The sequence below is a fragment of the Hirundo rustica genome, chromosome 5 (genome assembly GCF_015227805.2).
Source record: "Hirundo rustica isolate bHirRus1 chromosome 5, bHirRus1.pri.v3, whole genome shotgun sequence".
NCBI lineage: Eukaryota > Metazoa > Chordata > Aves > Passeriformes > Hirundinidae > Hirundo > Hirundo rustica.
This window is the reverse complement of record NC_053454.1, coordinates 5168026-5186977: the sequence shown is the minus strand read 5'-3', so window position 1 is coordinate 5186977 and position 18952 is coordinate 5168026. Positions and strand designations below refer to the sequence as shown.

Genomic DNA, 18952 nt, shown 5'->3' with positions numbered 1-18952 from the left:
AGAACATTACTAGAAGTGCTTAACTAAATGCAAGGAATATTTCAGCTGAATGCAATTTCAAAGTTAAACCAGAAGCTCTCTTTGGCCCCAGTATTCAGCTAAAGCAATGAAAAATATTGACTTTCAATGACCCAATCCACCGTAACAAATCAAGCAGACACAAGGTTGCTGTGAGTACCTCTGGGTCATGGAGATCCCCAGAAGCTCTTGGAGGCAGACAGAAGCCCAGGGTAGATCTCTCCACTAGCCAAGGAGAACAGTTTGGTACAGAAAAAGGTATCAGGCATAGCCATGGCCAGTTTGGTGCAAAACAGCCTGAGGTGAAATCTTCCTACTGTTCCAAGCCCCTGCCGTGTGCAGGGCCACCTTCCACTAGTATGGATATGGTGGATGCTGGTAAATTAACAGTAAACAGCCTAAGTCCTTCCATCAGGAACTGACTTCCTTACATCTCTGAGGACTCCAGAACATTAACCAGAAAAACCAGAAGACCAAACACTTCGAGGGACCAGACTCACTGAAAACAGGTGGGACCCAACTCAGTCGTAACCTCCACGTTCCAGAGCCAATATCTACCTCCTAGTTAAGTAAACAAACAAACAAAAAACCCACACACATCTTTAAAACATTTCTTCTCATTTTTAACACATTTCAAAGGAGGATTTCAAAGTGTAGTATAAATATTACTGATGTGAATATCAAAGCTGGTGGCATTACTTCTGATTTCTGATTATTTCTATTTCATTAGTGGTTTATGTCTATTTTATATCATAAGAAAACGAGACACAAAATTCATACAGGAAGAATCATACCAGGACATGAACAGTGCCCAGTTTTTGACTCCAGTTTTAAACTAAGAGTGTAGGAAAGCTAAGGTGATTCTACAGGTAATTTCAGAATATTCAGCCCAGCTCCATGCTTTGGTTAGCACTGGTATCAGAATGTCACATGCTAAATATAACAGCTGCAAAATTGCAGGGAGTTCACAGGACATGCAGACCGAGTTTCTCTTTCTGGCCCACAGACACAGATTGGCATTTCTTCTGGGTACTATAAGCATTTCAGGGAGTGGCTGGGCACCTGCTTTCTTACTAGGACCTGCATAATTTTTATTTTAAAACAAAGGAAAACAAGAAACTGTCATACAGCTTGAAAAAGAGAGTCTTCTAGTCTTTTCTCACAGGTATTTGATTAGGGTTTCTGGTCTGAAATTAATAGAGTTCTTTCCTCTGGGGTCTTTTCTCATTTCATTCATCCTTTTTAATCCCTCCGTTTTATACATTGTAATGAAATGCATGGTGCAACTGAGATAAACATGAAGGCAGAGATCTCCAGCTGGAGCTGAACTGATACAGAGCAGCCTCCAGTCTATCCCAGACATAAGGGAGAGGAAAGCAGAAGGAAACACGCCTCTGTTCTGAAGCCATGGATCACTAATGAATAATCAATCAGATCTGCTGGCTACATCTCTGAATTCAGCTTCAACTGCCAGAAAAACTCTTTGCCTCTAATTAAAATAAATGAGAATAAAAATGACCATTTAGTGGCCAATCCTAAATCATGGTGTTAGGACAAGTGGTACAAAACAGCAGCTGGGAGAGCCTAAATAACACCCTGACCTGGCAGCTCTCAGGGCTGTCCCAGGGCAGCATCAGCCCCACGGGGGTGACACCCATCATGACACGTTTAATGGGAGAGGCTCCCCAGAGCACTTCACAGGCTGGGGGTGGTTAGTACCCACAGGGGTATGAGACTCGTTACGGGATGCATGGGCAGACAGTTCACACACAGAATGAAAAGCACACCAAAATGACAGTACAGTGGCACCTCTTGCTTCACATCTCCTTCACATACTCGCCCACCATGGTCATGCTGTAAAATACCTACTGAACCTCTGAAGTTCTCCTGGAGAATAAAGGGGACAGCCAGCACCCAGCCCTTTGGCTTCTGAGCTTCCATTGATAATGCTCACTGCAGAGCAAGAGCACTTTCTCCAGGGTTGAATCTGGAGGAACCAGACTCGCCCAGGAACAAAGGTGCAGCACCAATCCCCTGTCAGAGATAAATCAGGAGCCCCAGTCCTGTCCAGTCAAATTTTCAGTATCTTCATCTCTGGACTCCTCTTCATGTTTGCTTACCCTTCCTTTGAAGAATTCTTTTCTTTATATATAATCAGAATTTCCTTTGTTGCAACTTGTTTCCATTGCCTCTCCCTCTTTTGCTGTGCCTCCACAAAAAGCCCTCTCTGTAACAATCCTCCACATTTCTGAAGACAGCAATGACATCTGCCTTTCACCATTTCTTATTAAGGCTGAACAAACATCCCACTCATCTGTCCTGGTGCACCATCCACTCCACCCCTTTCCACTGGACTCATTGCTGCTGAGGCCCTCCTTCTACCAGGGGAACTCAAATGGGATACTCTACTCCAGCCAGCAACTGTGACATCCCCTCACAATTGTAAAATAGAGGGGAACAATCACTTTTCAACCTGATGGATAATCCCCTTACTAACCCGACCCTGTGTCAAGATCTGGAAAAGAACAGCACTACGTCATTCCTGTGATCAGAGGTACAGCAGCACTAGGGATCCACTCCCTGAACGATGAGGAGTTTCTTCCTTGCTGCTTGGAGAACCTTCTTCCTCAGCCCACCACACCCTTTCCTTTGCAATTGGTGCTGTCCAAGGAGTTAATCTGGGGAATACCTGCTTGATTGACAAGGGAAGTTTGTGAAGAGTAGCACCACACTCTCTTAACTCTGGGACTTAACACAGAATGGGTGCCTCAAAAATAGCAGAGCTTCAAAAAGAGGGGTATTGAGATGAAATGAATATTTACAAACAGTGCTCTAATTCTCTTGCTTAGCCATTTTTTGGTGAGCTAGAGGAACAGCTAGATATCCCTTATCTCTACAGCCACATACTCACATACAAGGCTTTTTGTCATTAACTGTGCAGTTTATTATAATGGTTTTATGGTAATGTTGTTGCATGAGCTATTCTTGCACAAAGCCATGAGTAGAGAGGCCATTATCAGCTTATTTACCCCTACACCAAATGCCAAACGCCAGGGCCCACGGCACACATCTAGAGATGAAATGACACATCCTTTCTTCTGCCGGAGCTGGGAACCTCACAGGGAAAGTAAATTACCCATACATGGCTAATAGTCATGCTATGGTAATTTTTAAAAGGATCAGGGACTGTAAAGCCTTGATCAAGCTAAAATTGATTAACAGGGCTTTCCTAAATGACAATCTCCTCCAGAGCCCCTAAATTCATCCTTTAGAAGTTGGAGAACTGTATTTTGAGGTTAAATGAAGAAAGATTAAGTGAAGCTGATCCTAAGAAAAATTATATTCAGCACTGTTGAAGGGCTGACCTATGTTAGTAACAGGACAAATACACACTCCAGGGTCCAAGAATCTTTAATTTTTCTGATCTAATCATTCTAAAAGGCTTTTCAGGACTGTACCTGAGGACACAGCAGTACCCTAGGCACAGAAATACCAGCACCTCTGTAAGTCTTTACAATCTTCAACTAGTTCTCTCCAAGTCTTTGAACAATAGCTGAGTTCTCAGATCCCCTTTATACATTTTGGTTCCACATCAGCCCAGGTGAGCATTCCCCTGGCTGGATGTACATCACACTGTGCTGACACATAAAAGCTGCATCTGTTGTGCCTTTAACTTGCTTAGGTTGGGCAGGATATTGTCAATGTTTCTGGCTCAGAGCACACCAGCATAGAGTGTGGGTGGGCTAAGATACCCCAGGTGGAGATTCAGTTGCCCGGCCTCCAAAATTCATGCCCATCCCCTCAGTAACACTTGCATATTGCCCAGAACTGCAGCTGAAGTTAAATATTTCTGACTTTCAATTCAATTTGCAGGTGCAGTGAACAGATACAACTCATGCAATTTGTACAGAGCATTCTAAAATATTTTTGGTTTTGCTCAACAAAGAGTATATATGTACAAGTGTACATGCATCAAGTCAGAAATACTGGAACTTAGACACATTTCCTTAGCCACTCTGGGATGTTTCTTAAAATGCAAGGCTTCTATTCTGAAATTTAAAATCTCTCCACATCTATTTAACTTTCCTAATCATGATTCATCTCACAACGGAATATACTTCTGCTACAAAACCACAATTCCTTCCCTAGCCCTTCTAAATAATTTTATCTTTATAAGTACCTCCAGGGTTTGTATTCCTTGACCAATATTCAATTTCTTGTTTAATTTCTGATATTTTCCAATCTTACCATAGCTTCTCCCTGAAGCTTAACAGGTTTAACACTTTCCTGTTACACCAAAGACTAGATTTCAATCTCTGTAATATTCTAGTAAGTGAAGTTTGGGTCTTTAACTAAAGGTAAGAGAGAGAATGGGGTTTCTTTTTACTTCCACCAATTTTTACAGCACAACTACTATTCACCTACATTACATTTTTTTAGCAACCACCTATTACCTAAAGTGCAGGCACGACTCACGAATGAAGACAAGTATCTACTGAAGCATTTCATGGCATAACAACTCATATTGAGGGCTTTACTATGACATCTGACAGTTTTAGGTTTTGGACAAACAGATACCTAGGGTAAAAACTTTCAGAGAAGGCTGAGATGACAGATATCTCCAGGTTCCATTGACCATGCTGGAAAATAAATGGCTTTCATCACTGGAAATCAGCAGCTTGGTCACAGCCCAGGCAGTGTGAGATCTAGAAAGAGAAGTCGCAGTTTTCAGGCACTGCTTCTGTGCCACCCCCATCATTACACAGTGAGACGATCTCACCAGGAGCACATCTTAGCAATTCCCACATTTGCTCATTTATTCTCGTCAGGTGATTTCTTGGAAGCAATTACAGGAACATTTCCATCCAAAATAAAGTATCAGACAATAGTTTCTCAGAAAAGAGCATGCACATAGCCTTGCAGGTTCAGAGCACAAATCAAAATATCTGATGCCCACAGATATATGAAATATACGTGCATATTATAGAAGTTGGGATTTAAAATCTAGTTTCACAATTTGATGAAGACATCACATTTGTTTAATACCTAAAGAAAGCAGTATCCAGATACTCAGCCCTCCTTCTGACAGATGTCATGTTCACATTTGCATTCAATTTTGATCTCTCCCAGACTTCTCATATGTCTCTGAATTTCAGGCTTTAGCTGAGAGCCTTAGAGAGAGTAAAAGGGAAAAGTCATGCCACACTCTTCTATTCTGTATTTCCCCAAACACAAATGTGTTCAGATCAAAGCCTGGGACACAGGCACAGCTCCATTCCTACACCGTGAGGAATACCACTTGGTCTCAGGCTTGGGTAAGGAGCCAGTGCATTGCACAATTTTGAACAGAAAAGCCTTTGCCTCTCTTCTTTCTTTGGCTTAGCAACTTCACCTCTTTTCCATTCTCACCTTCCCTCTCACACATATACCTTTCAGCTGGCAGCTACTCAAAATATAAAATAAAATATAAACTGAGGCTTAGGAGCCAGATGGAGACTTCACAGAAACAACTTGAGAGGAAAGCAAAGGGGAAGATAGCCAATTCTTCAAGGACCATTTCAGAGATTTCTAAATAAGCAGCTGCTTGAAAAGGCAGCTTGTACTTTTTGTGGGAACACCCACACTGCATTCTATCTTATGTATGCTTTTCCATCATTTCTTATTCATTAACGCTGCTGGTTTAAATGCCACAGTCCAGTGTTTGTTGTCCCAGGCAAGGGCATTCACACAGAAGGATGACAATGTTGCAAGTGCCACTCTATGAAGCATTGCTGGTTTGAAATGAAATGGTTAAACTGTTTCAAACATATGCAGTTGTATAAAATGTGTCTGGAGAATTGAATTTACACAGACTTCAGCCATTTATGGCCTGACTGCCCAGAGTGAGTTTTCTTGGTTTCAAGAATATACATAAATCATAATAGTGTTTGAATAGGGACCTGATTTGTTACAGCCAAGTATCTGCAAACCTCAGCAGAATAATAATTTGGAAAGAATGCTGAGCTATTCCAGTGGCTGTATAGCACATCTGAGTGTAAAAACCTCAGGACACATGGTATCAAAGAGATGAAAAATATCTCATCTATAAGTAGATCCTTGGGGGTGGGGGTATAATTTTGCAGAATGAGTTTACATGAGATTAAATATGAATTACCACAAACTATGTGGAAAGCAGACTGGTTCACTTTCAAGTGCCATGCAAAATCAGGCATAGTATTTATAAAATTAAAATGCATGTCCTGCTTCATGGACAGCAGGTGAGAATCTTTCAGTGGCTGTCTGCGGTCCCTCAAGCAGCTTTGCTGATTTTGCAGCGATCTATGAAGAATATGTAGAAACAGGCAGAGGATGTGTATCATCAATCACAAGTGTCACATCTCCTCAGGCCATGGAAATTGCTTTCTGTGGGCTGCTGGGATTCCCAGTTCTGGAGAGTCCGCAAAGCAGCTCTGGTTTAAGGGAGCCAGGATCAGGGATGAGCTGAGAGCCATGGGCAGCAGCCATGGTCAGCCAGCACCCTCTGTAACAGAGCCTCACACAAGGGTAGAGGCAGGAAGCATGAGAGATTAGAGTTTCTACCTGTCTGATGTGATTAGAGTAGCTTTAAAAATATATGTGCTAGAGTGCAATAAAGCATTTGGATTCTTTAGAAGAATCTGAAGAGGAGGCGGTCATGCTCTTCATCCTCAGCTTTCAGTGGGTATTACCACTTAGGGAAAAGCTTGACAGTGAAGCTCATCAGAGCTACAGAAGTGAGGTCAAAGGTATCTTGGGATGGCCCATTCCACTGGCTTTGGTTGCTGAAGTGCAAGTAAAGCCATATTCCTATTTAATGATGAAATTCCCAATACTAAAATGAAAGGATCGTGACAGAATCATGTTTTTAGGAGCCCTCTGTCCTTGATCTGTCACCACTCAAAGGGCAGGTTAACTCAAAGCTCATAAAGAACACAAGTTCTCCATTGAACTGGCCAACTTCTGTCCCATAATAGTCAATTTTCTAGGATGCAGCTGGCACCCTCTACAAGGCCCTCACCATTCTAAGCTACAAACACAACCTTAGATTTCCCACATGGGTAGATTTACCACTCACTGACCTCAGCAAAATAGCGCCAGTTGACACAACTTGAAGCTCTGGTATTGCCCTAGGGATGAGAAAATTACTGAAGTTTGCATTGAAACAGCATTTTTCAGCCATTTATTTAGTTTGTCTGCAGAAAATCCAGCCTTGATTCTTCAGGTTTGCCACAAACCCGGACTGGGATTTTTTGTGGCAGTTCTTGCTAAAATTTGGCAATGCACCCCTTAGCCTACCTGTAAGGGCGAAATAGAGAAGCTGTAATTATTCCAGATACAAACGTTTCCCACCACACATGTACTGTGACTTCTTTCTTCGAAAGTTACATTCAGAAGCTTTCTGTTGAATTCCATCTTTTTTGTTTGGATGATCACACTTTATTTCACACATATTTTGTAACTGATCATGTGGCTGTAAGGATTTTTTGAGCACATAAAATGATGCACTTATTTGATTGCTAGATTAGAGGAAAAGAGTTTGTGCAATTCCTGATGGACTGAAGAATCACCAAAGCTTCTAAGTGAATGTGTGGTTCCTCAATTACGTCTAAATGTTTGGGTGCTAAGCCATCACCATGGATTCCCATCTTAAAATTAGCTGTAACAGAACACACCACACACAAGGATCTCACAATGATGTCCAAATACTGATGAAACCAGCTTTACTCAGCACAGTAAAGGAAGAGATGGGAGATCACAAGCAGACACCGGTATAGGCAGTAGAACACAAGGACTTTTGCAAACCTGTTCAAAAGGACCACAGAAATCTCCATTGCAGGCTCATGACAGTTACAGCTTTATAGATATCCAGATATGGATGTATCTGTGAGATAGATTATATCCTGAGAAAGCATCATTAGCCCTCGGGTTCTCCATAAATTATTAGAGTCAGCAGGGCATTGGTTTGACTGATTGCACTTTGACAGCTATGAAAAGAGGTGAGCACAGTATAACAAGCATGAGAAAATTCCTACATTTATGCAGGATACCATTTACTCATAATTCAGTGTTTCTGTTCTCAAGGTATATTTTAAAATAGCAGCTTCCTCTCTGCATTTGTTCCTATGAGAAAGACCCTTTCTGTATATAGGACAGCAGAGTGTGTTGCCATGGAAACTATTATGATCTACTTAAATTCAAGAAATCCAGCCTTATGGGGTATATTCCCCAGAGTATCTCAATTTAATTATTAATGTTCTTTCTAAACAGCAACATCTTTATGCTTTGACCAAAATCCTTATAAGCAGAATGAAAACAATAAACCTGGAAAGCAGAGTCTTTTGTTCAGCTACAAAACAGGTACAATTAAGGCAGGGAAAATGCAAACAGCCTCGAGGCTGACCTAACAATGTGCTTTAACTAGACCTAACAAATTGTTTGGAAGGAGGAAAGTCTCACTCAGTACTTTTGTCCATCATGCCCCTGGCTTCTCTACTGTGATTTCCACCAAAAAATACCAGCTAGGATAGAGGGCTTTTTTTGCAGAGGGACATGCTCAGTAGAATCTAAACACTGACCAACAATTCATTTGCATATAACCACCTGTCTTGCAGTCTTTCCTGAGTCGAACTACTCAATCTTTTTCCATGAAATACATGGCTTATCTCAAAGCCTTTTAGACTCAGAGAAGCTCCAGAATCCATCTCTCTTTTTCACATGTCACAATGAATTCTGCAGGTAGATTTAGGAGCCAGACGGTGTTATTGAGCCTGACTTAACACCTGGGGTAGTTTCTTGTGGGTCACATAATCTGAGTGGCTCATAGGTCTAAGTTTAGATATGCACAGACCGTGTTCTCCCAAGCCCACAGCAGAAGAGGCAGCAGGACAAGCAGAACCCTTCCATGAGCAGAATAAGGCTCAAGAGCTTCAAACTCCTCATCCACAAAAAGGCCTAAGGCACAGCACGACCCAGAGCAGTCCTGTGGGAACTGCCCAAGCTAGAACAACCACTTCATCATGAGGGCTGTTTGATGTGTCCTATAACTGGAGAGAGCAGCTCTCCTCACATGCTCACAGCAAGTGCCAGACCATTTGTGCTGAAGACATCAAGACAAAGGTGACCATGAAATATTGAGGTGAATGGAGAAGGTCATCTTCCCGTGATTGCTCTGCTCCTTACCGTCACCAGGTGTTTCCCATCTGTCCTCCTTGCAAGGGTGTTCTTCCTGAAATGCCATACAAGATTCCTGGTTTCACTCCCCCATGAGGGCTCCTCAGGGACTGACAGCCAGGAGAGCTCTGCCACAGAAGCAGCTTGTCTACGTAAAACATCCCAGAGCATCCCATGACTTCTGACCATTGGCTTGGAAATTTCAGCTCAGAATTCTCATTTACCTCACCCCTCCAAATTCTGCTCCAGTGGGAGTACCTCATGCCCACATCAGGCTCTACCATGTGTAACACAGAACTGGTAGTTTACATGGACAGAGATTATCACTAAGACTATTTTACAGTTGCCAAATCAGGAAAGAATAAATAATTTACCCTCTTCCCACAGGGAATTTACAGCACTGCACTGAATCCAGGTTCTTGGTATTCTCATACAAAATCTGCAGCACAAGCCCTTTCCTTGTCTGAGGCTGGTTATTTGTTATAAGCCTCCCTCAAAACATGAGGCAAGAAATGTCCGTCAGTTTTTGGCTTTCCTGTATAAACATTTATTTTTAGTCTGGAAACAAAAAATAGAATAAATGAGCTGAATGAAAGGAAGCAGCAGTATGAACTCAACACAACAGAAGCGTTCTGCAGGAGTTGCAACTGTTCATTAATGCTGATGGCATTGGACTGCCTGGTAAATTCACAGGCAGATACACACATGGTCCTGGCATCCCTGGGATTTGTCCAAAAAGACACATCATTCCAGACATGAGGGGCATTCTTTGTAGCTCCTCTTAAATAGGTTATTCAATATTGGTTTTGTTCTCCTGTAAAATCTGCCATTTTTGGAAAGCTGGCTCCGTGAGAGAGAAAGGGGGAAGAGAGACTGCAGCTTTACTGACCAATTGATTGATTCCTTCTTTGAAACTGGATGTTTGTTTATTAGCAATTACTGCATGAGCAGTAAGGGATGCAGCAAGTGGCATTTGAAGAAACAAGCCTTTCCTAAGCATGACACGAGCTGTCCCCCTGTCACTGCCAAGAGTAAATCTCCAACTTGACACCCAATCCTCTGCCTCCATATAAATGTGTGTCCCCTCTGAAATATAATCCTTGCTCTTTATTTCTTCTTACTGTACAAGCAGCTTCTCTCCTTTGATGCCATCCCTGCCCTGCTTCTGGCTCTGTGACCACTTTCATCAGCCTGCAAATCACTGCTTTACCACCCAGAGCAAATTAAAACCCCTTGCGCACCCCTTCTCTAACAACATGTCTCTGCAAGAAACAAGCAGGTGGGTACTCTGCTAAGGAGTTATGCCTGTTCTGAGGCTCACAGCAAAAGACAGAGTGGTTCTGTGTACAAATCTTGGGAGAGTACCACCCATGTTTCTAGCTCTGGCATGGTGCTCCAGGTCTGGAGTGCCTTCCCAAGTCCTGCCTGTGGAATGAGCAGGTGTGTCCTGGTACCTCAGTCATTCTCTTCTAAAGCACACAAGTCATGGAAAGATAAAACACAGTCTTCATTTTGTCACTTCTAGCTCTTTCTCACCACTCAGCTCACCATCTGTTTTGCCTGTATTTTATCAGCTTAAATTCTGTCTTACTACATGCATGTGAAATGCCAAATCAGAGCATGAACACTGTACCAGCAAGAGTGTCACAGAGAAATCACTGAGGAGCACAGGACCACTCTCAAAAATGATTCACCTAGAACACAGAATTGCATGCATTCGTACCTTATTTATTTTTCTATTACTATAGAACTTAGAAAAACTAGCTAGAGACTAAACCCCGCTGTCTAGGTGTTCTAAGATAAAAAAATACTAAATGAGCTTGCTCATTTAAAAATACTAAATGAACTTGCTGGCCAAAAGAGTTTGTAATCTAAGTAGCATACCAGTGATAACAAAAGTATGTGAGAATTTCCCTGCAAAAAAGCAGCATGTGATTAACTTCAACCACAGAGGTGATCTAAGGGAGATTTGGCCATATGAGTTTTTTGCTTGCAAAAAGCCTGATTACATGGATGCATCCCTTCATTAGGCCATTTCACCTCACAAAACCTACCTGAAATCTGAGTGGCCCCAGTCCAGCCAAGAGGACAAGCCAACAAAAGGAAATCTAGACTCAGATCCTTGCTGCCTTATGGATTCATTGAAGAAATTTAGTCATACAAAGATTCTGCAGCAATCCAAACTGGCCAATACTTCTGCAGCACTCAGGTCTTCATCCACCTTTAGTCTGATTACCCTGAAGTTTCCCAAGGTATCAACTCTGTCTGCTGAGACCCAGCAGCAGAAAGACAAATGCAGTGCTCAGTATTCAGAAGCAACTGCTCAAGAAGTAAGAGGTGTGATGGTATGTTGTCCTCCTTTGTCCAATTTGTTCCAAGTATTTCCCCCTGAACCAGCAGCTCTCCATGCAACACACAACCCCTGATGGAAGCTCAGAGATGTCAGTCTCACTGTTAACTGCAGTAAGAGCACATAAGAGTGTTTCTCAACCTTTCCTAGTCACTGGACCATCCAATCCTTTGAAAGAAACACACAGCTCATTTTATATCCCGCTGTTGCTTAAGGATAGATGATAAATAATAAGTCACATGGAACTGGCAAAGTGTTGAAATGTAAATTAATATTTACAAAATGTATATTTTACAAAACTGTAATTCAGTAGATATAATTACAAAACTTGTAATTAAAAAAAAAAAAAAAAAAAGATGCTATCTTCTTTCTAAATCAGTTTGTACTGCCTGTATGAGGGTTTCTGGTTTAGAGCTGAAACACTGACTGACTGATGTTTTATGGACTGCCAGCCATCTGTGGACCACAGCTCAAGTACCTTGAATCTAATCTCCCTCCTGTGACTAGGAAACCAATTTTAGGCAGTGAAAATGATGCCTTAAGTTTTAGATTTCATATTTTCCAGATTCTGTACTGCGTTAGTATATAACTCTGAACTTCATATAAAGCGTTAGCAAGATCTCCTCACAGTTCAGTCAGACAAAACAATCCTTTTCCTGCATGAGAACCAAGGACACCATTGCAGCTTCAGGCCCAAAAAGTGCAAACAGTGAATCGAGGAGAGCAAACTAAGAGGATGGAACTTCACAACCTGAAGCTGTAATTGGACAATTAACCCCAATATGTAAACAGACCAAAACTTATAAAAATGTGAAAATATGTGATGACCCATTGTCCATCTTGGGTGTAGCCTCGGCCAGGCTCTTGTGCTGCCCAAGATGTATCCTTTGAAGGTTATTTTTTAATAAATACCTACTTTATTCCTTTAACACTGCCTAGCCTCTGTTCAAAGTAACCTCTCAAGGCAGCATAATGCCTGACTTAGTAGCCAATATTAAGCAGTCTGGGTCTTGCTTTCTGCTGACTGTGACTCTAAGCACTGAGGATCTGAAAGGGATTATGTCGTGATTCAAAATACTTCAGGCTTTTGGTTGTTTGACTGCTTCAACAGCACCTATTTAAGTCTGTAGTTTTGCTCCAACTCTCTCTCACACTATCAAAAATCCATACAAAAGCTACACACAAATTTCCCAATTCCCTTTATCAGGTTCCCTTTTATTAATTTATTGAGCAAGGAGCCTGAAGGAAATATGTTACCTGTTACCCTGTGGAATTATGGACACATCACTCAATCTCTGTGTGTCTTGGTGTCCTTACCCGTACAATGGCAGTAAAAATCCCTCTAATGACACAGCACTAAATTATTGCCTCAAAGTGCTTTAAAACAGTGAATATAAAGGGTCCCACAAAGTTGTGTACAAAGGCAGCTGCAAAGGCCAAGCCCCTTGGCTATATTCTATAGCTGCCAGGCTGGTAAAACACCCTTCCTTACCACACCAGAACCAGTAAGATCTGTGATGTGCACACCAGAAAACCTTCCCCGCTGGGGCCAGGAGAATTTCCAGCACATCTGTGCTTGGGCAGGAGAATCTGGGTCACGGCTGCCAGAGCAGCAGGCAGCACTGTCCCCTGCAGCGTGATCACACGGTCACATTTCACATCAAGGGCATGGCAAATGTCGCACCTGTGCTGGGTGCTCCTCTGTCACTTACTGTCACCAACAGGTTCTGCCCCCTCAGCAGAGCCAAAGGCTGCAGCAGGGATGCACATGAACTGAGCTGGCAGCCACAGAGACCATGTGCTCTTCACACAAAGGATGGCAGCAGTGCAAGCATGCAGCCTCTGTTTTGGGGGGATTACACCACTTTTTATATAGGTAAAATTTATCAGTAAACTCTGCAAGTGTGGCAGGTGGTCTGCTCCGTAGCACAGAAGAGTCTACTGCAAACTCATCCCACAGCCTTGGCTGGAAGCTCAAGCTGCACTTTGGGTCCTTTGCTGTATTTTCAGATAATTTTACACTGCTGGTGTGAGTCCTGTACAGAGCAACGAACACCTGAATCCTTCATGTCACCTGCCAGCACCTAGTAAATAAAGCAGGCTGTGAAGGACCTTTACATACATGATGTATGCCAACTAAAATGCAAACGTAGATATATCAATAACCAATACAAGAGATATATCAAGTGGTACACATCAACTGAAACGCTAATGTTGATGTATCAATAACCAACAGCCTGAAGTTGTGCTCTGCTTTTATGAGAGCAGTCCTTGTCTGCTTGAATGAATCCTGTCTCTGCCTCTCATAAAAAAGACACAAGTTATCATTTTCTACCTTCAGATAATATCCATGATATGAATTTTCAGGTTTTGTTTCATTCATAAATTTCTTCAGGCTTCCCATACACATGAAAAACAGGAAGAGGAAGGATGTGCTAAGTTTCTCTAAAATGGGAATCCTTTACAGATATAAAGATGAAATCAATGCCTGACTCAGTAGCACTATGGATTGACACCAGATGAGAATGGGGGTGGCCAATCTCACAGTCTTGCTAAAACAGCATCACAATAACCAACTGTAATAAGGAAGGAAATTTCACACATCAGGTTAAAGAATTCTTTGGTTCCCCTTTGGTTTTGTTCAGAAGCCAACGACTTCCAGGCACAGCCAGAAGAAAGGATGCCTCTGAGAGATCCCCAAATCCCTGTTACTTCCACACAGGGATGGGAATTCCCAATCAACATATCTAAGGCTGCCATTCTCTTTCACATCAAAACATAAGAGATCAGTGTCCTGGGGTGACAAAAAAGCATAATTAAGGCTGTGGATTTTCACCACGAAGAACATATTTAACCATTTTATATTAATTTGCAATGCACTTCTAAGCTTCCCACAGGAGGAATTCAAATGCCTAAGTCATCACACAGCATCATATCATCTACTGATAACCTGCCTAACCCAGCCTCGTTTCTACCAACATTTCTTTCCTCTGCCACGTGTTCCAGATTGAAAGTCTTTCAACATGCTGTGTGATGTGTCTAACTTTCAGAATGGGAGCCAAAAACCTTTATTTCTGTTCTGTGTGATCCCAAGCACATAAACCAGGTTTCATGTTTCTGAGAAAGGACAGGATTCCCATGCCAATACCATAGGCTGCATTTATATACACCACTTTTAACTTCAAAGTGCCTGTAGACAACAGCCAAGAGTAGCTATCCAGGACTGGAGGTGCTGTAAACTGTAGCTGAACTGGTCTGCAATAACAAAGATCCCAAGTCCTTCTCCTAGAAGGAGGTAAATTGAATCTCTACCATTTGAGGTAAATTGAATCTCCTTTGAAATTGAATAGCAATAACCTGTAGTTGGTAAGACAGATCAATGGTCCCTTCTGGTCTGCCTCAGAGAAGAAAAGTTCACAACAGTTCAATACACTTCACAGATGAGGAAACTGAAATACAGGTGCTTCAGGATGTCCTTTGAGATGTACTCAGAGATGAAAAATAAAAAAAGGCTGTAATTAACCCACAAAAAATGATGTTATCTCATCCCAGCTATTGTGAGAGACATAGGAACAAGAACTCCAAAATGCAACAATTGCAGTTCCAGCGATCACAGGTATCCCTTGGTGGAAAAGTCATCTGTAATCCACTGCCAGGAGAAAAAAAAAAAAAAAATCCCGATTTTGTTCTCACTGAGATGAGTGAAAAAACTACTTGGGAGTAGTACCACAGGAAAATGAGAATTGAGCTCTTAGAGGAAAAATATATCCAGGGACATGATTATCTTTTTGTTTTGCATTTGTTCAGTACCTAGGGCAGATCCTGAACATAATATCTTTGACTTTAACACACAGCCAAAGCAGAGATGCTGCTCTGAAGGTATCATTTCTCTTCTGAGGGTTCCCAGCACATAGCTCTGAGGGCAGAACAGAACCAGCCAGCACTCTGGACACAAAGCCCAAACACTAAAGGTTAAATGAGGTAAGAGAAGGTTTGCAGTAAGCTGCCTGACTTCCTGCTGAAAGAGGTGAGAAATGCTCACAGGTTCCTCTCCTTCAGCAATGTTTTAGAAATAGAAACTGCCAGGACACAACCAGTGACCACCAAATCAGAGACAGTGGAAGCAGCAAAGCACCAAAGAGACAAAGCAAAGGCTTGCTTTTTGTTGTAAAGCCCTTTCTGTTAGCTGAGTCATGTCAGACATAACCCCTGTGGAGATCAGCAGAAATCATAAGAGCACAAATCAACATTCACAGTGTGACTAAACCACACCACTTTCTTCATAATCCTTATCAGTTAATGAGATTTGATGGAAAAACAACTACATAGACACAAGCAGAGGGGGAAAAAAGCCCAGCCAGTTGGACATTCTACTTAAAGCACATCTATCTGTACTGATGGATCAACTAGTGATTCATAATGAGATGGGGAAACTGGATTAGAGAGATTAAATCTTTGTCATGATCCTAATCTGAAGACCACAGTACACCAAGGAGTCAGGGATCCAGCTCACAGTTCCTCTGAATGGGTGCAGGTCTGTGCTGTGCTGCAGGTGTACCCTGGCTGTCTGGCATGCACATACCTCCTGGATGAAGGAGCAACTTGCTCATCACCTGACATTAAACCACCTGCCCATCTTTGTCTTCATCTAAATGTAGCAACAAGGTCGCTTGTGAACATCCTTTTCATCTGGCAGTAGGAGTGATGAATGGAAACCTCTTTAGAAATAAAAAGAAAATGCTCTGAGAGCTGAAAGATCAAAGTGCAAGAGGACCTTTCCACAGACAGATCTGCACGGTGTGCTCTGTCAGACTGAAGGGCTTTTCCATGTCAGACACCTTGGGGTTTCCAGGATCTGATGGAATGGGAGATTATTTACACTCTCCTCATTGTTTGTTTGTTTTGTTGGTTTTTTTTTGTTTGCTTGTTTTTTGCAGTGCTACCTCTAGCAAATGGTGTTTTAAGCAATATTCTAAAGAGTCCGAGTTTCTTACCTGGGATCACCACAAACCAGCACTTCCTGGTGCAAAATATCCTTAAAGGATGGATGTACACTCAGCAGCAGAAAGAAAGTGGTGACCAAGCTTGGCTTGCCCTAGGTTTCCTTGCAAAATCCTTACTTATTACTACGACTACTAAATAATTAATATTTACACTGCATATTCATTATTTGCAACTGAAAAATGAAGCATAACAAATAACGGGTACTGCCCTCTGCCCAGCTGATTCCGTGCTGTGACATGTTATTCAGATAACACTGAGGAGAACAGGAAGGTCTGTGTGCTCAGCTAATTGCCTGACTGGTCAACTGCTCCAGGTCCTGCCCCTATCAGGTTTTTACCCAGCCCATGTGTCTTAGATTAAGTCATCTGTGTAGATGTGCATGTGCTGAGACAAGTAAGTTGAACTACCATCTCTGTGTAGACATTCTTTGTTCTTGAGGATTAGCTGGGTTACGTGATAATGTGGTTTGGTTTTTTTCAAAGTGGAAATTAGTCTAGTAGAGAAGAAAGAAAAGCAGCCTTAGACAATACATGCTACATCTCCCATTGCTGGCAGAGATATCTGCACAGTTATACTGTTCAAATTAAATCTTTTAAATACCTAACACTCTTTCTCAGAAAGAAGTGCAAGCCAAATAATGGCTTCTAGCTGCAGCTGAATCCAGACGACAGACCTCCAGGGGCAAAATTCAACTCTAGAGCCCCCTAAAAATCTTCATATCTGACACTTAATGTCTTACTGATACAGAGATATAACTAAGATGAAGGTGAGTTTTTCTTTTGATCTTTCATTTTGTATGGCAAAAGAGACCATGAAAATGCTTTTCTGGAAACATGCTGATGGTGCAACATCACGGCACGTTTCTTTCAGACAAAGAAAGTGACAGGCCCTCGCAGGCGCTCTAAAATAACTTAAGAGCACAACAGATGTCCTCCTGAATCCGCAGGAGATGCATCTGCATGTACATGAGAGAGAAAACTGGTAAATTATTCATCTGATGCCATATATTAGCCTTCCCCAGTCACATTTCCAGAAGGGAGATCATCCATCCTGCTGCCCCACCTTAAGCCTGTAATCCCCCTCCTCCAGGAATTTTCCAAATGGCATCAAAATTGCCTTTTTGTCACTAAACCTCTACTCAGATGGGGCAGATAAACATATATCGCGAGCTTGCTCCGTTTTCCCCGGTCGCCTGGGAAGAATTTTCAGGGAATTTTTACATGTATTCCCACCTAAAGCAGTTTCAGCCTTGGAAAAGCTGTAGGACAAGCGCAAAGAGCCCCGCGCTTCTTCTCCCACGCTGACAGGTTAAAGGGAGAGCGAGATGGTCTTTCGAGAGGGTGGGCGGCAAGTTGCAAAGAGGAAAGGAATATTTGATATTTCTTTTGCAAAACAGACGGGAGAAAGCGGCGGCGGCGGCTGGGAGACCCCGCGGCCGCCTCTCCCACGCCCCCTCGCGAGCCCCCGGCTTCGCCGAGCCCGGTAACAAAGCGCCGCTGCCCAAATCCACATCCATTCGTCCCACTGATGCTCCATTCCCCCTCCGGACCCCGAGCCCGTCCGTCGCCGAGCGCCGGGCGGTGTCACTCGTTCTGTCTCTCTCCCCTGTCACCTTGCGCTGCACAGCTCGGCAGCGCTTCGCCCTCCACCCCCCGGTGCTTTTCTCATGCTGGAAAATCCCATCTGACCCACCTACCTCCCGCCTCACCCGCCGGGCGGCCGAACGCCCCGGCCCCGACAACAACCTGCTAAATTTAGCCCGGTATCCACAGCAGGGACGAGCGGGACGCCGCGCACACCCGACACGCGGGCACGCCGGGCACACGCCGCAGGTGCCGAGCGGCAGCTACTCACACCACTAGCCTGGAGATGATCCATGAGACCATGGCGCTGCCGTGTGCCGCAGGGCCGGCTCTCCCGGCAGGGAGGGCTCGCCCGGCGTCCTCGCCCGCTGCCGGCCGCCGCCCGAGTGCGCGGGGCGGGCGGCTCGGCCATCCGGCCCCGCAGCCTCAGCGCAGCCTCACTGGCGGCACCGCCCGCAGCCAACGCGCAGCCGGGCCCGGCCGCCCACGCTGGGCAGGGCCCGCAGCCGCCCCCCGCGGCAGGAGGAGGGGCAGGAGGAGCCCCCCACGCTCCCCGCTCCCGCCGGAGTCCCCAGCGGGAGACTCCGGGCTGTGCGCGGAGCTTTGGGGTCTCTGCCCCACCCGCGGCACGGGGCAGGTACGAGGGCGCTTCCGGAGCACCGCAGCCGAGCCGGACACGAAGGGAACCTTGCGGATTGTTCACGTCAAAGGAAAGGCAAAGCTAAGGCTCGGGGTCGAGGGGTGTCTGCGATCCATTGAAAGAGAAGGATTTCCCTGTTTCCCCACGCTCCCCAAAGTGTCCAGGCAC

At 43.6% G+C, this 18952-nt stretch overlaps 1 protein-coding gene across 7 annotated transcripts in view; it reads right to left on the bottom strand.

Moving 5' to 3' along the window:
• Positions 1–18548, bottom strand: part of REEP1 (receptor accessory protein 1) — a 66357-nt gene extending 47809 nt beyond the window's left edge. For 6 of the 7 annotated variants that reach the window (XM_040064043.2, XM_040064044.2, XM_040064045.2 and 3 more), the window contains exon 1: positions 18416–18548. In XM_040064043.2, coding sequence (XP_039919977.1) covers positions 18416–18447 — 32 coding nt within the window. In that variant the 5' untranslated portion in view covers positions 18448–18548. Of the gene's footprint in view, positions 1–18257; positions 18336–18415 lie in introns of those variants that run through there. The other variant, XM_040064046.2, reaches the window with a different exon arrangement.
• Positions 18549–18952: the final 404 nt, after the last annotated feature.